Below are 21932 nucleotides of genomic sequence, written 5' to 3'. Positions count from 1 at the left end.
AGATAATCGCGCATGCAGCGGGTACACTACACAGACCTATCAGAGACAGGGCGGCTAAACAACCTACGACCAGGTTTGAGGAAGGCACACCTAGTTCCACAGCAGCTGCAATACCTCCGGGAGCATCGCGCTATCTCTTTGTTTCTGCGGCGTTCCTCTTTTCCGCAGAGCTTCGTGGAAGAGCTCATGTGTGCTGTGCTGGACGACAGCGGCGTCGGCTTGGAAAGCGTCGACCTGACCGACGTCAATTCGCAGCTGCTTGCCTTGGCAAACCACGACGTCTACACCTACGTGTTCGGCTACCAGATGGGTGCGGTCTCGAGCGGACCGGAACCAAGGTAATTGAATTTAATTCTGAGGTTTTTACGTGCCAAAACTACGATTTGATTATGAGGCACGCCGTAGTGGGAGACTCCGGATTAATTTCGGACCACCGAGGGATCTTTAACGTTCGCCCAATGCACGGGACACGGGCGTCTTTGCACTTCGCCCCCATCGAAATGCGGCCGCCGCGGCCGGAATTTGATCCCGCGACCACGTCAGGCCCCGGAAACTCCGCTGGTTTTTTCCCACGCGAATTGCAGCGCCATCCATGAGATGGATGCGGAACCAAAATCGCTTTTCTTTTTTTTTTTTCTTGTCAACCCTCTCTCAACTTTGTCGTTTCTCTCTCGCCTTCAACTATCGTCGGCGCGGCCAGCGCTCGTCGTCGGCTGTGCTGATAACGGCCAAAACGGCAGAACTTTTTTTTCTGGCATTATACGGTCCGTTTTTCGCCTTCCGTGCTAGCAGTGTAGTCCCTGTGGTAACCTACCGTTGCACGTTTGTCGGCTTTTTTTTCCGCCATGTCTCGCAGCTGTGGCTGTTCGCGTGTGGTTCAGTGGTGTACGAACACATCAAGACGAAGTGAGCCATGCGACGTGAAATTCTACCGCATCCCTAAAGAGAACAGGTGAGCACCGTGCTATTTACTTCCCGGTTTTTATTTGTGATAGTAATCGTGCGCAGTCGTACATGGCTGTCCGGTGGTGAGGCAGCAGTTGGCTGATTTGAAAACACCACAACGATGCTGTAAATCGTTGTGCCATCAAGCAGCGAGCAAAAAGCTCCTGATAAATATAGTACCACCTGTGCGTATCGCAAGGAACACGTGTGTAGGTGTGCGCTTTGTACTTATTTCTATCTAATTGGTCGCAATCGTTTAAAAATGCGTTTCTGAGAATTAAGGTACAACTAGTACTCTGCCGCGATGCGAAACGAGTTCTGTTTTGTATGTTCCAACTGCGATGTTATAATTTTATGATCTTCACTGTTCTTCAGGATGGAAGCGTTTTTAACCTACGTTGGAAGGATGGACCTAATGGGTTTGCCCAGAGACAAGGTCAACAACCGCAACAACCGTGCCCTTCACGGAGGTGGATTTTATGGACCGAGCGAGAAGCAGGCCGTGAGAAGCTATTCTGCGCATTGGCCATTAGATCAATTACAATAAATGTTTTTTTACGTGTGCGAACATGGAACATCATCCGCGTTTTGTTGCATTCTATAGTGTGTTGCACTGTCTGCTCCAATTCTGATTTTCGCAAACGAACACAATAAAGTGAGTCCAAAGAACTGTTGTGTTGTAAGTGCAATTATTTTTTAATATAACTTGGGCACATGCTTGTTTGATCGTAATAATGAACGGGATTGCGTGCATGAAAACGTAAAAAGAATCCACTGCGCGCAAGCACGCAGCACGAATGCACGAATGGCACGGCCGGACAGGAGAGGAGCGCGGAGCACGCGCTTCGGTCCGGTGGTGCGTCTGATAACGCCCGCGACAAAAAAAAAAAAAAAAAAATAAATAAAATAAAATAAAAAAAAAGAGCATTGCGCGTGGCATGAGGGGAGGGTGAGGCGAGGCTTGCGAGGAGGAATAGGAAAGTCAAGAGGGAAAGGAAAAAAGAGCGGAACAACGTTATCATAAAAAAGAAAAAAAAAGTTCTATAGCGAAAGGGGGAGGGTAAAAAAATCGCGCCGCTTTTCTTTCTTTTTTTCGCCACCGTAGTACCGTCATCCATCCGCTAGGGCCTAACTGAAGTGCGCCTTGGCGCTAGCGTCGACTGAGCGTCTGCTATAAAACAACCAATGGGAGGTATATGAAGATTCACCCCCTGACCACGTGCTTAGCAGCCCAACACCATAGCCGCTAAGCCTCCACGGCGGTTGGGAACCAAGGTAGACGCGAGTAGCGGCGTACAGCGTCAACGACACGCCGCTACTTAGAAATTTAATCACGAAAAAATTTGGCTTCGAAACAGGGCAATGCTGTTGAATTTAATACAGCGTGCATGTGATTTTGAGGCGTTGCTAATGCTTTCTAATTGAACTACAAATGTCTTGGCGGCTTGTCAATCAGGTACGATGAGACAGAGTGAGCGAAACCTAAAATATTTCCTCAGTAAGAAAGAATGCTGATTACCCACGCCTAAGATATATACGATAATCCCCAATATCATACGAGTATTCATGTAGAACGGGATATGGGATTACCGAAATGACTGAAGTCGCCGAAAACAACGCTTTGACGAAGTGTCGTCAATGCCGCACATTATTTATCGAGTTTGCACAAGCATGGGTGAGGGCAGGGACGTGTATAGAATCCGACGTTTTTGATATCACTGGCAGCACTCTACAAACTCACTTTATTATTGCAGTTTTGGCAAAGCTGCACTCATCAGCAATTCACTGTGCTTGTTGGCAGCTAATAAAACCCTGTTCTCTATAGAAGAGGTTCTTGATATGCTGAACCCCTGCTGGGATATTTAAATTTGCCGTGAACCGCCAGCACGCCCCACAAAGGCAGCCCTTCACTTTACATATAGTAGTGCAAAAGCGGCCGTTTAATGCAAGCGCCCGGATCAAGGTTACGTTTCAATCCGATACTGAATCCGGCAGACGTGTTTTGCCATCATAATCATGGTCTGGCTCGTTAGATCGTGCTTCTAAACCCTTTTTCAGATCGATGGTTTTTGTTTTTTGTATTGCTTTGCTCAATTCAGACGGTCAACCACGCAGCTCATAAGAGGAAGTTATTCTTATCGCGAACAACGCTCCACCACCTAGCATGTTTGCAAGTACTCAGGGATGTATATTTGCAGCTTTAATGATAGATACGAAGGAAGAGTTTTCAGTTGGCGCCCGCGAGTGTTTGTCTCGAGACGGCGTCCACCAGCCCTCGTCTTTGTCGCGCCGTTAACTTTCGCTGTCATTAGAATGTTTTACCATGTCAATAGCGTGTCGAGGCAACAAACTATCGAGAGAAAATTTCTTGCGATTTAAGTTTTCGTAACTGTGATGTGTACTCAAGGTGATCGCGTGACAGTGGCGAACATGGAAAGACTATCTACAGCTCTTTTTTGGTTTCATGTCCGCATTTCTCACCCATCTGACATTAGTATAGTCCATCGTAAATTTGAGCGCACAATTACACAAAGCACTAACACACAAACGGAAATGTAATTCTAACTTGTCCAGCTCAGTACCTTATTTGAGCTATTATACCAGCTATTATGGCAGCTATTTGAGACGTTTCCTGGCACCATCGTTTGCTTTCGAGTTCCTATTCTGAGGTAATTCAGTAGCCTTTCTCAGAGCTTCAACGATAGGACATCGAACTAAAAGATGACGCTCGGCAGGTGGGATACATTTTAACGCGATAGCGTTAAAGGACCCGTGTCGCAGAAAATCGGGCGTCGGCATGCGATGTCAGCGTCCGTGGCAAAGAAAATCATCCCCAACCATCCCGACCGCGCCGGCCCTCCCCGTGGTGCAAGGTTTTGGTGAACAAAAATTCAATTCCTCACAGTGAAATCCTGTCAGAAAAATGGTAAAGTACGACTTTACCATTCGGCGTCGGATTGTAATTTGAATGTAACGAGAAAACATAACTCTGTTACGAGGAAACTCAAACACAAACCCTTTTCCCACATTTCTACCAGATCTACAGCCGCGCGCTCGGGCACTTCACTTGCGAAAATGATATCCAGATGGCACTTGCATCTTCGGCAGGTCAAATTTGGACTTCGCCTGCCTTATTGCGTTTTGGACACGCGCGTGACGCGCGCGCGCCGGGGCAATAGCAAACAATAAAATAATCAATAAAGGTGCGTAGGGCCTTCACATTTTAATACACCACTTATATTGCCTCTGGCAAAACGTCTTCCCAGCAATCCACTTCTGTTTAAACGTGAAGCCGACTTTAAGGAGATCGGTGTAAGCTTGGTCTTTGCAAGCTGGCTTTCCCACGTTCTGTGTTGCACTGAAAGGAAAATGTAATGTGAACGGGGCCCGATAACGCTATCGCGTTCCACTTTTAAAGACGATGCTTAAGCATACTCCAATTTTTTTTCTCCCGGGCGCGCAATGATTGTCTGAAGACGAAAAAAAAAAAAAGCTGGCGTAGCTTGCACTGGAGCTGGAATGTTAAAGAGACAGCGGAGCTGGTGGGCACCTTGCTAGTCCTGGCTTTTGAACTAGGCGAAGCACTACCAAGTCATCCCCAGTATCCCCAAGTGATCCCCAGTGTGTGTGTGTGTGTGTGTGTGTGTGTGTGTGTGTGTGTGTGTGTGTGTGTGTGTGTGTGTGTGTGTGTGTGTGTGTGTGTGTGTGTGTGTGTGTGTGTGTGTGTGTGTGTGTGTGTGTGTGTGTGTGTGTGTGTGTGTGTGTGTGTGTGTGTGTGTGTGTGTGTGTGTGTGTGTGTGTGTGTGTGTGTGTGTGTGTGTGTGTGTGTGTGTGTGTGTGTGTGTGTGTGTGTGTGTGCGTGTGTGTGTGGTGTGTGTGTGGACGACTAACGGAATAACGGCCGGCTTAAACAGCTCCGCTTTAAAAGAAAGTATGGCTTGCCAGTGCCTGCGTGTCGCGTGGTCTCATGAGGCTCAGCCGAAGCCATCAAGAAAGCAGTATCCGCGAGTAACCTCGGGGAAGGATTTATGAAGCTAGCGCCAATACCGCCGGCGCTCGACCAACACCACCTAGATAGCACAAGGCCTGTTCACTCCGATCCATGACGCCATGCGACCTGGCCCATCTACCATAGAATCTAATGGGGATGCTGCCGAGTAAGCCGTGGTGATTTTGACGTCACCGTTTTCGTCACGCCGGCGTTGGCAATAGATATTTCGGGCCAGGCAGCATGACGTCATGGATAGGAGTGAAAAGGCATTGTGCTATCTAGGTGATGTTGGCTCGACACATAGCTCAAAATAAACTCCTACAACAAAAATGCGGTACGGTTGCGCGCAGGATCACACTGTGGTACAACGGCCAGAATCCTCACTCGGCGCTCTTGGTGCTCAACCTGTTGCACACGGCGGTGCTTCGCAACCTGACTGGTGACGACGACGCCACCATCCGGCTCACCAACACGCCAGACAACTTTCAGGTACGAAAAAGAGCGCGAAACCAACTTAAAGATACAAAACTGTGGCTGTGAATCGATGAAAATCAGTTCGCCAAAAGTTCTTAGCTCAAGCAAACAGGTACCGAGTTATATGCAACCTCACTTAGCACCGAAGCCTACACTTGCGGAATCCCTCGGAATATTTTCTACACATCTCGAAGCACTAAGACTAGGCCGGTTTCCTTGGAAACCCCATCAGAGTTTAAGCTGTGACAGTCGGGTTTGGGAGTCGGGTTTGGCGGGACATATCAATTGAGCAGTAGCTAAGGACAGTGCAACGAGCTATTCAATGAAAAATGTTATTCTTAACGTTAAGAGATAGCAAGACAGCAGTGTGGATATTAAATGTAAACAGGGGAAGCCGATACTATAAGCGACATTAAGAGGAAGAAATAGTTGGGAATACCATGTAATATGTAGGGCACAAGGGAACAAGAATTCAGGATCGCCAGTCAGCCTCTAGAGTCTGTAAAGGAGTACATTTATCTAGGTCAATTACTCACAGGGGACCCTGATCATGAGAAAGAAATTCACAGAAGAATAAAGTTTGGTTGGAGTGCATACGGCTGTCATTGCCAAATCCTGACTGGGAGCTTTACCACTGTCGTTGAAAATAAAAGTGTAGAATCAGTGCATTATACCGGTTCTAACATAAGGGGCAGAAACTTGGAGGTTAACAAAGAAGCTCGAGAACAAGTTAAGGACCGCACAAAGAGCGCCGGAAAAAAAATTGTTATACCTAACATTGAGAGACAGGAAGAGAGCGGTGTGGATCAGAAAAGAAACGGGGATAGCCGATATTCTAGTTGACATTAAGCGGAAGAAATGGAGATGGGCAGGCCATGTAATGCGTAGGATGGATAACCGGTGGACCATTAGGGTTACAGAATGGATACCAAGAGAAGGGAAGCGCAGTCGAGGTCGGCAGAAAACCAGATTGGGTGATGAAACTTAGGAAATTTGCAGGCGCAAGTTGGAATACGCTAGCGCAAGGAGATCGCAGGGAGAGGCCTTCGTCCTGCAGTGGACATAAAATATAGGCTGATGATGCTGATGCTGCTGATGATGATGATGATGATGATGATGATGATGATGATGATGATGATGTAGGGCACGCAACCGACGGTCGATTAGAGTTGCAGAAAGCCAGCCAACAGAAAGGAAGCGCAGTCGAGGACGGTAGAGAAATAGGTGGTGTGATGAAATTGGGAAAATAGAAGACATAATATGGGGTCAGCTGGCGCAAGACAGGGGCAATCGGAAATCGCTCAGAGTGGCCTTCGTCCTGCAGTGGTCATAAATCGGAGAAAAAAAAAGTGGAGAAAAAACGTTAAATGTGTCGCTCGCCTCATGCTGCGCCGAGCGATAACCTTAACAGTGCTTAAGTTCTTAAAGACATAAGCAGTGTACGTGTGTCAGTGTCAAGCAGTGTACCTGTAAACCTGTGTCAAGTGTACCTGTGTCAAGCAGTGTACCTGTAAAGGTTAACCTGGCGACAGGCAGGGCTCCGAGTGATTAAGTCATGTGCCTCGCGGAGTGCACTAAGCCCCCATGCACCCAAGCTTCAAGAATCCATTGGAATATCTCCATTGCGTATCAAAGTGGTACGAGTACGCCGAGCCGCTTGGTCACCACCTTGTCCTCACATTAGGTGGACATGAAGCAGTGTGAGGCGGGTTTGGCAGGACATAAATCAGTTCCTAGGCCCCGTAAGATTAAGCAAAATAATTAGGCGCGTGCGAATAGTTATTTTCGAGGCAGAATTGAACACCCCTCACAAAAAGTCCGATAAAATCTGTCGTCGTTCTGTTTATTTTCGACATCTTCAGTAGAGATTCTGTTGAGATGCAACGTGTTATCATCCGTAATTTTTTGCAAGGGACGAATCGAATAGAGCAAGAAGCGCATCGAATCGAATACTTTCCCGAGTAGTTTTTGAGCAATGAGCAGCCATCCTAACCATCGATATTCACGTCCCATAGTCTATTGACATAGTTATCCAAGTTGTGTCATCCCAGTGCGCGTCATGAAGCGTTAACAAAAACTGAAAAGGAGCATTAGAGGGAGGAAAAGCAGCAGTTTGTTTCCGTACCCAGGACGCACTGGTGAGTGCGGCTGATAGCGGTTTAACCGGAAGAGTCTCGTTCCCTAAATGACATATAACATGCTCCACTGCGTGCTTAAGTATTTTATGTCTGCTATCCCCTTCAGGTGCACGGCGTACACATTCATATACGCGACTTATTTTAGCCACTTCTGTGCATCTGTGACAAGTAATAGACCACAAAACCTAATCTTAGTGTAAATTAAACGTTCCGCTTACCTCAAGTACCTTCATTTTACTTCTGAGGGAAATCTTTCACTACCGAAGATGGCTTTGGAGAAGGCACTACAGTGTTTTACGGGAGGTGTGACGTGGGACGGTTGTGTGGCAATTACGAAAAAATTTTTTTCTTTGTTGCAAAGCTTGCAACCAATAATTAACTTGTGCGAGTAATCCACACTAATGATTCAATTTTTTTATGAAGAAACGTATCATTACAAAGTGCACAATAACTAGACACTTCACCACTCTGTAATTATGGTGGCTCATCATAAAATTCAGAAATAGTCATTCTACCACCTTCGCTTGTTCTTATTAGGGTCTGCATCACCTTCGCATAAAATCATGTAAATTCCATACATTTGTCGACAGTCGATCATAATTCGTGACTGAAGAGATAGCTATGGCGGCCGGGATGTAATTTATCGCAGAATTGGTGATTGAGAATCATTCGAAAAACTATTCGAACTTACAAATAATGAGTATTCGATTGGAAGACCAAATCGAATCGGGCAAATGCTCTATTCCTCATTCGAAACTTCTCGAATATTCGAGCACACACTTGCCTACAAACGGTACATAGGAGCGCGTAAACGCAGAGCACGGAGACGGCGGACACGCTGCTCAGCTTCTTCCGCGAGTTCGAACTCCACAACGCGCGGCGCCAGAACTCCGGCTACGTGGTTCACGCGGTGCTGGTGCGCGTTCTGTGCGCCGTGTTCGTGCCGGCGGCGCTGTGCTACCACGCGGCGCACTTCGTGGTCACCGTGCTCGGCGAGCGCATGTCGGGCGCCAAGCACCTGCAGCTCATGACGGGCATCGGGGCCGCCCTCTACTGGCTCGGGAACCTGCTCTTCGACGCCTGCCTGGGCGTTATGCACGCCGTCCTCTTCACCGCCGCCACGGTGGCCTTCCGCGCGTTCCTCGACTGGCAGTACATCAGTGAGTTGGGTAACACCACACACACACACACGTGCCCTCCGAGCTCGAGGGGCACGCACACTGAAGGTCGCGAAGGTCAGTGATATCAAAAATCTCTTGCGATCAAGCAAGGTGGCAATACTGAAATAAATTTGCTAAAGGTAGGAAAACAATGGAATGTACCATGTAGACTCGTTACCTCTTTTTTTTTTTTTCTTATGTTCACACTTTTGACAAGGTGCAGCCCTTACACGTGAGCGAACCTTTTGATTCGGTCCAGTGTCAGGTCCGCTACTAGATGGCTCTAGATACTAGATGCCTCTACTAGATGGCTCTCGCCATTTAGTAGCGGCAGGCGGAAGTAAGCAGCGCGCGAAAATTCGCCGATGCGAGTGCGCGCTATCGCGGTACCGAAGGCGATTGTTTCTAAGATGGAGTTTTTTTTTTTTTTGTCTTTTTTTTTTTACAAAGTTTGAGCTGGCAAGTTGGGGGTGCGGCCCTTACACGTGTCTATACGGTATTTTAATGAATGAAATTCTTTTTAGTCTCAATTGGACAAAGGGTGTACGGAGTTTCAAGAAGCATGCGATGTAAAAGCAGCCACGAGGAGAATGAAAGACAAGATGAGACTGGAGGGGTTGGTGGAAAAGGGTGGCAGAAGAAATATGTCAGAGTACCAAGAAAATATAGGCCTCATTATTCCATCATGGCAAGGCAAAACCTGTCACCGCCTCGATACAAAAGTCCAAGGAAGGGGAGGGGAGGGGGGGGTTCCAAGATATACAGAAACGACTAAACGGACGCTCTGGGTCTGTGAAGAGCGATAGTTCTGCTAGGACAATATGACCATAAGGAACTGCCGGTCACGAACAAGACAAGGCGACTCCACTGGTCACCCATGGGAAGCAAAAGTTGGATGGATTTTCCATCTCAAAGGCTTTCACTACGACGTTCCCATTCGGATTTTCTCTTCAGCGCGTCGTTCTACATTCAGATTGCGTCTAAGTTTCATATTTATAGAACCCGCATGTATGCAAAAAAAACAAAAGAGCGGCGACTAGCTGTCGGGCTAGAGGCGGCATTCACACCGGCGATTGACAAAGGTCGCGCGACTGACTGTGCGACTGGAGACGCACAGTCGGTCTGATTGGTCCAGCAGCTTTGCGACTCCAGTCTCGGAGGTCAAAAATCGGTCACTGGGTGACTTGCCGGTGCGAATGCTGCCTTAGACGCTGCGTTGGAAAAGTTCAGAGCGGACGGGTGATGATGCGTTCCCGGGTCAGTATACAGTGTTGACGCTGCGCTTGCGCTGTCAACCACCAATACTTGACTTTTCGAAATGCTTCATCGCAGATGCCATATTCATACTGTTCGTGACGTACAGCTTGGTGGCCATAAACTTGGCCTATTTGGCATCGTTCTGGTTCGAGAACGCTGCGAAGGCCTTCTACACAATGACAGCCGTGTACTTGTCTGTAGGTAAGTTCTGGTGTAGCACGGTGCTTTAAGCGTATTACAAAGTCAGGCCATGATGTTCGATGCATTACTCAAATAGTAATGATCCGCATAAAACTAGAAAAAAGTGCATTGTTCCTTAGAGCAGCATCCACACAACAGCTCAGTTAACGACCTACGTTCGGTGAACAATGTATCCTCAGTGAACTTGTGCAACCTAAGAGCGCTAAATATGTTTAACTAAAACTCTGTTCTGAAAATCGAGGGATTGGGGAAATATGTAGTATCCTCAGACATAATTACGATTCTATATGTATATACAACGCGGTGTAGCACATTTCTTTAATTCCAGCAACCGGGTGGAGAACCCTGTCGTTTTTATGCGGTGTTTACACTCTTCGGCAACTTGCTGATACAGGGAGGTGCTGACCTTTCTTTTAAAGAAAATTTAGTGTTATTGTGGACAGCCAACGGTAATATGTATCCTTTAATCAACATATAACAAGGAATGGATGGATGGAAGGATGAATGGACGGACGGACGGAACGGACGGACGGACGGATGCATGCTATGAGCGACCCCTTTGAAACGGGGTGGTGGGTTGCGCCACCAAGCTCTTGTCATCTGTCGGCAACAACGCAAGCGCCATCCGCCATCTTACTTAGGGCGCAGAAAAACAAAACAATTCGTAGTGCAGCTTATCAGCTGCCAGCGGCTGCTTTTTCGCATTCGTTCTGCGATTCCTTCCCTCTGCTGCGTGCCGCTGTATATATATACGCAACAAGGAGACGCGTCACAACGCCACATTGTAAATTAATTTAACTGTAACAAGGTAAGACTGTTTTTAAACGAGATCAGCTTTGCCTTCTGGTCCGAAGTTGCAATCGGCACGCGTAAAAGTGCCGTTTAGATTCGATTCTCGTTTTCCTGTGCATTTGGGTTGTCTTCCCTGTGACAGAAGCGGTGTTGCTCACCGATGAAAGCGAAGTACGACACGCGATATCTTGTGCGTATAAAACGCGCATGAGGCTACGTCGCTAGCATAAAATGAGAAATTTAAGCAGGAGCTTAAGCACTTTAGGAGCTTAGGGGGCTTTAGGGCTTAAGCACTTGAGGAGCTTAAGCAGGAGATTAAGCTCCTAAAGCAGGACCTTAAGAATTTGGACCACATTTCACCTTGCGTTAACTCTTTCAAAGCAGCGTATATACTGAACGCCTCCACCTTGCTTATCCACCTGAAATAATTGTTCCGGGTGTATTAACATTGCTGGACTATATAGCCTGGTTAATCTGCTGTGTTTCTTTAATTTTGCAAAAAGATATCACAGGTAGTCTCGGCGTGGATTTGTAACACACTGATCAACAAGTCGAATGCAGGAGTTGGCTGAGCGCATACACGCAGCATGGACGCAGCATGAAATCAGTGAGAATAAAACTTGGCATAGGACAAAGCAAGATGTATGCACTCAAAGATAAGCAGGGTAATATCATCAGCAATTTCGATGACATAGTAAAAGCAGCGGAAGAATTATATACTGCCCTGTACGGTTCCCAGATCAGCCGAACTATATTCATTCGAAGTAGTGATGAACAGGATACGGAGGCCCCTTCTATAACTAGCGATGAAGTTAGAAGGGCCTTGAAAGACATGACCAGGGGAAAGGCTGCTGGAGAAGGCGGGATAACAGTCGATTTAATCAACGATGGAGGAGATATCCTGCTTGAAAATCTTGCGGCCCTTTATACGAAATGCCTCCCGACTTCAAGTGTACCTGAGAGCTGGAAGAACGCCAACATTATACTAATCCATAAGAAGGGAGACGTTAAGGAATTGAAGAATTATAGACCCATTAGCTTGCTTTCAGTATTGTATAAAATATTCCCCAAGATAATTTCCAATAGAATGAGGGCAACACTTCAGCCAACCAAGAGAACAGGCTGGCTTCAGGAAGGAAGATTCTACGATGGATCATATCCATGTCATCAATCAGGTAATCGAGAAATCTGCGGAGTACAATCAACCTCTCTGCATGGTTTTCATAGATTTTGAAAAGGCATTTGATTCAGTAGAGATACCAGCAGTCATACAGGCCTTACGTAACCAAGGAATACAGGATGCATACGTGAATATATTGGCAAATATCTACAAGGATTGCACAGCAACCTTGGTTCTCCACAATAAAAGTAGAAAGTTACCTATCAAGAAAGGCGTCAGGCAAGGAAACACAATCTCTCCAATGATATTCACTTCATGCTTAGAAGTATTCAAGCTCTTAGACAGGGAAGGCTTAGGACTGAGCATCAACGGCGAATATCTCTGAAAACTTCGGTTTGCAGATGACATTCTCCTATTCAGCAACAATGGAGAGGAATTACAACAAATGATTGAGGACCTTAATCGAGAAAATGTAAGAATTGGGTTGAAGATGAATATGCAGAAGACAAAGATAATGTTCAATAGCCTGGCAAGGGAACAAGAATTCAGGATCGCCAGTCAGCCTCTAGAGTCTGTGAAGGAGTACGTTTACCTAGGTCAATTACTCACAGGGGACCCTGATCATGAAAAGGAAATTTACAGAAGAATAAAATTCGGTTGGAGTGCATACGTCAGGCATTGCCAAATCCTCACTGGGAGTTTGCCACTGTCGTTGAAAAGAAAAGTGTACAATCATTGCATTCTACCGGTGCTCACATATGGGGCAGAAACTTGGAGGTTAACAAAGCAGCTCGAGTACAAGTTAAGGACTGCACAAAGAGCGACGGAACGAAAAATGTTAGGCCTAACATTGAGAGACAGGAAGAGAGCGGTGTGGATCGGAGAGCAAACGGGGATAGCCGATATTCTAATTGACATTAAGAGGGGGAAATGGGGCTGGGCAGGCCACTTAATGCGTGGGATAAATAACAGGTGGATCACTACAAAACGGATACTAAGAGAAGGGGAGCGCAGTCGAGGACGGCAGAAAACTAGGTGCGGTGATCAAGTTAGGAAATTTGCAGGCGCAAGTTGGAATCAGCTAGCGCAAGACAGGGGTAATTGGACATCGCAGGGAGAGGCCTTCGTCCTGCAGATGACATAAATATAGGCTGCTGATGATGACGATGATACACCTATCTCCAGTGCCACCACGTGACTCGGCGTATATAAAGTATCCCAGCAGCCCCCGCTGCATTTTGTTGGCCCGAAAACTCTGAGATCGACTACCGCTCACTTCGACTCAGCCTCTCCTACTGCAGGCGCTATAGCAGTCTCACCAAAGCTCGTGTCGGAACGTCGTAAAGGCTACCAGAGCGTGGCAGCGCTGGCTCGGTGGGAGAAGACAGGCGGCTCGGCAGCACGAGTTGACGGCGGCGGCGTCCTGGCCGGGCAGCTGGTCGTAGAGCTTGGGCCCGTAGCCCGACAGCTCTCGTTCTGCCCACGGGCGCAGACGCTCACCGGCCTCGGGCAGCATCAGTTGACAATCGGGCAGGGTGGCGATGCCCGGGAAGGCAGGCGGCTTGGCAGCAGGGGTTGACGGCGGCGGCGTCCTGGCCGGGCAGCTGGTCGTGGAGCTCGGGCCCGTAGCCCGACTGCTCTCGTTCTGCCCACGGGCGCAGACGCTCGCCGGCCTCGGGCAACAGTTCTCGAACGGATGGAGTGGCGGCGCCCAGGAATGGGTTGGCAGGAGGCCCCGGCCGGGTGAAGTCCTGGTGGCTCGGGTCCGGAACCCGACGGCCGTCTTCAACTCCCGATCCGGTGGCCGACCTTGTCCTGGTGCCGCTTCTGGAACTCCTCCCCCTACTGCCAGCGCGGCTCCTTTTTCTGCTGCTCTGGTCGACTCGTCGATTTCTCATTGGCTGCTCGAGGCTCCGTGTTCTTTTGTGATTGGATTGGCTTTTTTTTTTTTTTTCTTGGCCGCCCAAGCCAAGATGGCGGTCGCGCCCAACATCGCCGAAGCACAAAGAATGCCGCATAAGGTTGTTTTCTTATTTTTTTTCCTAATCTCTTTGTACTTTGTATTAGTTTCGCTGTTCGGTTGACTCTACTCACTTATGCATGGGCCCGAAGAGGGCCTGCACGATCTGTAAATAAATTAAATAAATGAATAACGAAAAGCGGATAAAGCAGTTGACTGTACTGACTCCCCCTTGCCACACCCACCCCATACCACCACATATGCTATGCAGGGGTGCTGGGTGCCTTCGTGGCTGCCGCCGTGGACATGGTGCAGTTCTCACGAAGAACGGAGAGCTTCCCATCGTGGTTCATAATGATCTTGAGCCTGTCAGTTCGCTGGGCACCCACGTACACAGTCACCAGGGGTCTTGTAAGTGGCTTTTACACACTTTCTGCAGGCGACAGAATGCGCGCCGAGGCATCGTCAACCACGTAGGCTCAAGACACCACTTCGCGGAGTAGGAAAGAGAAGTGCAGTATAGCATGCCTACTACTTTAGCCTGCCTACTATAGCCTCGGCAAACCAACATCCTCTGAAGCCTTTCCTTCGGAATCCACCTGCGCGTCGCGACGATTTACATGGGAAGTGGGAGAAGTGACTTCCCATGTAGATCGTCGCGCTGCTAGCCAAAGATGGAACATTCCCAACATGCCGGTTTAGCCACCCTTGCAACCCTTGCCTCCGCTCTAATGTCTCCCGTTCTCTCCGACCACTCAGCAGCCAGAAATTACCGCTTGGGCAACACGTGATGCATGCCTATTTCTCATGGACCTTTTATAGTCTTTCTTTTATGACTAGGCTTCAATAGCTTGACATCACACTTCCCCTGTATTGATTTTCCTTCCTCCATGGTTGAAGTACAAAAGCGCTCGTGCTCTTAGTTATGAATGCGAATTAAAGAGGTCAGTGCGGTGAAATTTCTCTTAGGCCCTTACACTATACCGTATATCTCGTAGTTCGTGACCCATTTCGAGCTGCACAGGTCAATCAGACCATAGAATCAGTAGCGCAGATACAGTCGAACCCGGATATATTGAATCTGAAGGGATCACAAGAAAGTTCGATATATAGGTAATTCGATATATGAAATAAAAAAATTTGTACAGCAATTTTCAAGGGGATATTACAGCGGTGCCATATACACAATAATTCGACATTTGTGGGTCCGATATATCCGGATTCGACTGTATCACCTATCTCGAAACCGCCTCCCAGACACCCGTTCCTCACCAGATGATACAATATTAATCTCGTTCGACATAGTCTGCAATAAGTAAGTGTAACACTTTTTCATCGAAAGTATACCGCTTACTAAACGAAATATTACGCGGAACAAATGCCATTGAGCGTCGGCTCTTCCTTCGGTAGAGTGTCTTCCCACTTTCATACTAAATAACGTTCGATTTCATGTCACGTTTATTGCACCACGTGATGCTCTTACTCCCGTATTCTCAAACCATCCTCGACACGAAGTTCTTCCTCCACTCCACCGCGTTGAGCACAGCGCCACGCCTTCAACTGAAGAAGATGCTACGTTTCTCAAGGATTGTCCTGAAGTGGCAGTGACGCGTAGTGACCACTTTTCGTCGAGGAGCGGCGCTGCCGTCAACTCTCTTGACGGCAGTGTAAGGAAGAGATTTATACGAGCGGGTACACTATAGGTATCGATAGCGGTGCAAAGTAGATGCAGATGTTTTGAGGAAGAGAAAAATTTAGACCCCTCCCCTACCGCGAACAGTGGTGCATGTGAAGCTTATCCAATCCTACGGGAGGGGTTGGTTAGTTTTTGAGCAGCAGAACGAACCGAACACTTTTTACAACCAAAGCAGTCCTCGCATTCTTGAACGATGTTGTCCAACATGCCATAAGCCCAATAAATGCGTAGCGCATCCTCTCTCCAGAGGATGCCGCTGTGACATTAGTTCAGTATAGCACCTGCCTCCAGGCCCTTGTGATTCAAGGGCTCTGTTTAGGCAGTAGTGCTTTTGCCAATTACTACATGTGAAATAACTTGAATATCTTATCACTCTTTTTCAGTGCATTCTTGTTTTCCTAGTAAACGTCATTAATTATTGTCATAACCTTATTACATGTAGATTTTACGCTCTTTACAGCGACTATTTTTACGTCCCTTTACAGCCACGCCTCATGTAATGTTTTATCCACGCATCATAATTCACTATTCATGTACCACTGACACGCCATTATCATCGCCTTGGCGCTCTTTGGCCGCATCTGGCCCTTGCGCCAATAAACCCCACTAATCATCATCATCATCATCATCAGAACGAACCAAACGCGGCCGCCCCATCTGACTTCGGGGCCTGAAGTGGCGGGAAACAGCGGGCGCGAGGCGAGCGAACACGCTATCCCACCCTTTCTCTCCTCCGGAGGGAGGGGATGCCTGTGAATTGGCTGGGGGTATGGAGTGATCGCGCGCGCCAGCTGCGCGCCTTCGCGCCCATTCCCGCGTCTGCTCACGCCGTCATTCTTCGTAGGGATGCTGCATAGGCACGTTATCTCAGTTGCGTTGCGGCCGTGTAAGAATGCAACTGAGATAACGTGCCTATGCAGTGCGTGTACGTCACCAGCCAAAGAGACACACCCATTAAACGCAGCTGGGGCACACCGACAATACCCTTTTGCTTTGCATCGAGGCTACGGCGATTTTGGTCAACGCGCGCGGCTACACACGCAGCGATCCGCTGGAAACTAGGGTATAGCTCCGCTGTAAAATGCTAGAATGGAAAATTCACCGACGATTACGATACTCCCTAATGCGAAATGTGAGCGCACCTCAGCACGTGCTTTCATTTTGCGATATATTGGCTGGCGCGCACAATCTGTCTTTTGCGGCAGGTTCCCAACGGAGCGAAGTGTGGCGCGACTGCATCGCTGATTGGGAGATCGCCAGAGACACCGCGCGGCTGACACGTGGGCGCGATTCACACTGCCACCGCAGACAGACCTCCGCTCATGCAGCGCTTTGGTGAAAAGACGGCGCGTAGAGAGTCTCGATGCGCGCGCGCCCGCGAACGGAGCTGAGGCGAGCCAGCGCATCCTGGCACCCCAAAGCCCCGCGCTACTCTGGCGCCATCTCGTAGCCATCATCGCCATAGCCCATCTTGCGCTGCACTACGCTTTGCTTCTCACGCTTTCGCCATACCCTCCTCCGCCTTATGGTTCCGCTCCACCCTTGTCCGCTTTCCTCCTCGCGCTCTGTTCCCTCTCGCCGTCTTTTACAGCCCGCTGCGCTCCGCTTTCACTCGCATTTTTCGCTGTGCTCGTTTGCTCGGTTACGAGGTATGACGGAGACGCTCGCCGCAGTAAAGGGGCCTAAAAGCTGCGCTCTAAAAGCGGCTGCCTCACAAAATTTTATAAACGTTAAAGTAGAGCACGTTCAAGCGAGAAATTTTGCGGACTCCCACGGCAATCGCACCACCCTCGAGTAAAAAACGAAACCTGGTAAATCTGACAGGGAATGCTTTTTGAAAGATTGCTTGATGAGAGTTGATCAATACGAGGTTCCCCTCCGTGAATTAATGCGCAACACTTTCACACAGAAGTGTCGCAAGGACTCTTTGCACTCCTGCCATCTAGCCCGCGTTTCATGATTTTTGTTACGTTTTTTAACAAACGTTGAAGGATGCGTGTTTTTATTGTAAAGCCGCAAAACTGCCTTGTTCATTCCGATCGTGGCGTACCTGCAGACTATCGCCACGCTAACAAAATCAATCCGGGGGAACAGGGTCGTATAGGCGTCTCAAGACTAGCCTCTCCGTAAATACTGTAATCAACAAAAGCGGGAATGGTACTGTTCGTCCGAACAACCTATTTAAACATGTTTATTTCAATCTACCTGTGCCTTAAATACTACACATTCTGTCACGTAGCTAATCTTGTTCTGAAAGAAGGAACGAATCGCCAGCCCTAGTCTCCATCAGCAGCGCCTAGAACGCCAGATGACTCACAAAGGCATTAGAATAAACGACATTACCAGAAACAAACGACAGGAAAGAACGCGAGAAAATTGCGAAAAACGAGTGGCCATTTGACGAACATGGGTATACAGACAAACTCGCTTATTATAAGCAGAACTGGAACCTGATGCGTGAGCGTCCTATGTCTTTTCCACTTCACAGACCGAGCTAATCCTGCTTCGCAAGGAGAACCTGATCTGCTTGGAAAGAGGCCTCCTACTGACGCTGTACTGCAAGAAGAACGCCGTCCAATTCACGCAGCGGTTGAAGGAGTGCTGTCCGCCGCACGGAGACTCCTGTACGAAAACAGCTGTCAATCTTCCTTAGCACCTCGCCTTTTCGGCTACTGCCAGATTAACTTCGCGCTTGATGAAAGCACACTAATCGTGTACCACAATGAGCATTCGTGAGCTCCAGTGGATAAAGGCGAAATAGCCAAATGTAGAGGCAAAGTACCCAGCATGTCGAGTTTATTTAGAGGTGTGAGAGAGTTTTAACGTTGGGTTTGTCTGTTTGTTTATTGAGTTTCCACATTACACACGGAGGAGATAACGAAAATAGCCTGCAAACAGCGTGACGGGCTCCAACCCTCTTCCATATTATTACGATAATCTCCCAGCAAGAAGCTATTTCGTATAGTCTTGCGAAGCAAGTAGGTCACCTACAGACAGAATGCGGGTTTGCGGCTGCACAGAACGTATAGTCACCACAACGGCTACACGCTTGAATTGGTCATTATAGCTCGAATTGTGGCAACGTCGGCTATGCTTGTATACTGTAACAACGAATGACGCCCGGTGCTATAGATGCATCATTACTTCAGCTCGCCTACAAAGACCAACATAAGCGCATTCGAGACAGCCATTTGTGGCGAGACAATTTCTGGGCTTTTCTAGGAGAAACGCTTTGGCCATGGGAGTAAATAAACGAAAAGACGTCCAAACACCTGTCAGTTTATTCATCGCTTGGTCGGTAACGCTAATCTCTAAACGAAATTTTGCCTACCGCAGCGTCCAGCAGCCTGCAGCCACTCAGCCTTGGCCTGCGCACAGGATTCGTAGATGTGTTCATGCTGCTGCTCGAGGGTTGCTTCTGCTTCGCCCTGGTCACCTTCCTCGACTCGGACCACTTCCAACGCCTATGGTCGCGTATTGAGGGCCACGAGCCACCACCACGCAGCAGAGGCGACGCCAACGTAGAGAGCACCGTCGACGCCGACGTCATCAGGGAGGCGCAGCTGGTGGAAGACGTCTTCAACCAGCGCAACTTCGACAAGCACGCGCTCCTCGTGCGAGGCCTGAGCAAGGCGTACGGCTTCTTCCGGCCGCGCTTCGCCGTCGACAACGTCAGCTTCGCGGTGCGCAGCGGCGAGTGCCTGGGCGTCGTGGGCACCTTGGGAACCGGCAAGTCCACGCTCCTGCGTGTGCTAGGCGGCCAGCTGTTCCCGACGGCCGGCGACGCCTACATGAGCTCCGGCACGTCGCTCACGCGCAATTACCGCCAGTGGATGCAGGACGTCGGCTACGTGCCCTATGGTTGGGGCCTCCTGGACACGCTCACGGGACGAGAGATGGTCTGCCTACTCGCAGTGCTCCGTGGCGTTCGGGACGTGCCCCGAGTAACCGCGTGCGCGTTGCAGGCCGTCGAGCTCGCCGATCCCGACGCGCTCATCGCGTCGTACGGAGCGGGGGCGAAGACGCAGCTCTCCCTGGCCCTGGTCCTGATGGTCTACCCCAAACTGTACCTGCTGGACCTTCCGGACCTGGACGCGCCGTCGCGACTCGTGGTTCGCCGAGTGCTGGACACGCTGCGGCCGGCCGGCAGCGTGGTGCTCACGTGCGAACACCTGCATCACTACGCCGAGGTCTGCGACCGCATCGCCATACTGGTGGCCGGTCGCATCGAGTGCATCGGCTCGGTGAAGGAGCTCACCGACAAGTACTGCCGGGGCACCACCATCGCCGTGTACACGTTTCCCGACCGCAAGTACGACTTGGAGCACCAGCGCTTCATCGTCATGGACATGATGGAACACTTCCCGAACGCCGCGCTCGTGCGCTGCTACGAGGGGCTGCTCGAATTTCGGCTCTACCAGCCGAGCGGCGGTACCCAGATGAACCTGTGCGAGATGTTCGACCGGCTGCTATTCCTCAAACGCAAGCACAAGTTTCACATCTTTTACGTCAGCGAAACCACGCTGGACCAGATAGTCGTCAGCCTCAGCCGCAAGCACGCGAGTCTGACGACTCACAGCTAAGAGAAGGTCGTACAACATGGGGAGGCTGGCATGCGAAGTAAACATGCTTATGATAACGCGGTATATATGTTACGTAATAAAACATTACTATGATACAAACGCAAAATGATGTGTATGATGTGTTCTGTTTCCAATTTGTTTAGCTATAGATCCGTGGTTGAAATCTTGACGCATATAGCATGGTGTATACTGCAGGATTGGGAACATTTATTCCTGAAGGCGCGCTAGGACAACCAGGGCTGAAACTCAGCACAGTAAGACATAGCGTAGAAAGCGGTGGTAGCAGTTTTCAGTAGCACAGGCTGCCGATGTCTTCGTCACCAAATTCAGTGCTAATCTTGAGGAACATGTGTCCAGCTCCTGACCTGTCTCGGTACCGGCGTGCTAGAACGTCTACATCGAGCGCGTGCCCTCCTCGGAACTCGCATGGACATGAAGAGCTTGGCTGGACGAATCGCGACGAATCAAACGTTGATGCAGGCGCGCGTCTGTTATCTTTCAAAATGTGTCATTATTGTGGCCTCCCCCTGCCGGACAGTGTCGGCACATTTTAGTTGCACACTCAAACACTCACAGCGCCTTCTGTGCATCGCTGGTTCCCCGCATACCAGACGCTCGTGCGTTGTGTCAACCGAATCGCGAAAGCAAACTGCTGCTCGTTTTGAATGTGGCGCGCTCATGCTGCCGATGTGGATTGGGTATTCCGTATGACCTATCGCCATAGCGCCACTTCACAAGACGTGTTCCACCATACGTCACCGCTGCCGCAAATAACGCCGGAAGTGGTATTGGGCACGTCTAGAATGCATCAACAGGGAAGCAATGTGCGTCGTTACCGGTCTTCCACGATGCATGCCAATCCAGACACATTCAGGAAGAGGCGCAACTAAACACCATTGACGAGCTGATTCATCAACGCCGTCAAGCAAGGGATCTAAAGCCATCATTTCTGCAACCTGCTGCTGACTTAGCGGCATACATGGGCAGTCCGGTACCTCACCATCTTCGGTAGACACCCTTCCACCCTGGGACCACCAGCAACTTACTGACAACAAACCCATCGGCCGCCTCCGAAATTCGGTCCCTCGCCCATCCGCTACCTTCCGCCGCCACATGGAAGAAGCCGATGCCGCACTCCCGACAGGTTCACTAGTGGCCTACACCGATGCGAGCTGCACGGACGTACAAGTGGTTACGTCCACCGTGGTGCAAGGGCGCCCATCCATAAGTGCTAATTATATGTATCGTCTGACAACTCCGGTCCCATCGGTCAGTGCTGAGCTTTTGGCCATACGAAACGCAGCAAACTTGGTGACAGCTGATTCCACGTCGCCAGCACCGGTTATAATAATACGCACTGACTCCACCTCGGCCATAAAGGAGATTCGGAAGGTATACAATGCCCACCCTGTCGCAGACGAAGTACACCGAATGACTGCACAGATGTCCGGTCAGATTCGGATACAGTGGATCCCACGGGACACTACTTTTGCTCACATACAAGCTGACACCGCCACCCACAGTGAGCTGCCACTAGCTGTGGAAGCACCTTTCCCAAGTGACCCCCAGGGCGACTTCCTCCACCGCAAGGAGATTCTGCGCCGCACCACACCAG

The 21932-nt window shown here is 49.2% G+C and overlaps 1 protein-coding gene across 1 annotated transcript; it reads left to right on the top strand.

Annotated features, from left to right (window-relative positions):
• Nucleotides 1–12: 12 nt before the first annotated feature.
• Nucleotides 13–20368, top strand: LOC119432802 (retinal-specific phospholipid-transporting ATPase ABCA4). Its single transcript, XM_049658397.1, has 8 exons — nt 13–21; nt 169–338; nt 5287–5425; nt 8366–8708; nt 10041–10166; nt 14310–14449; nt 18223–18358; nt 19071–20368. Exons 1-8 carry the CDS (start codon nt 13–15, stop codon nt 20315–20317), a joined length of 2310 nt encoding a protein of 769 aa, XP_049514354.1. The 3' UTR covers nt 20318–20368.
• Nucleotides 20369–21932: the final 1564 nt, after the last annotated feature.

Source organism: Dermacentor silvarum, chromosome 11 (assembly GCF_013339745.2).
Source record: "Dermacentor silvarum isolate Dsil-2018 chromosome 11, BIME_Dsil_1.4, whole genome shotgun sequence".
Lineage (NCBI taxonomy): Eukaryota > Metazoa > Arthropoda > Arachnida > Ixodida > Ixodidae > Dermacentor > Dermacentor silvarum.
This window is presented reverse-complemented; position numbering and strand designations above follow the sequence as displayed.

Bases quoted from the DNA above. Each gene is read 5' to 3' on its own strand.
- LOC119432802 (XM_049658397.1), top strand. The intron at 339-5,286 runs GTAATTGAATTT...GGTTGCGCGCAG, and splicing joins TCGAGCGGACCGGAACCAAG to GATCACACTGTGGTACAACG. The intron at 5,426-8,365 runs GTACGAAAAAGA...GCGTAAACGCAG, and splicing joins ACACGCCAGACAACTTTCAG to AGCACGGAGACGGCGGACAC.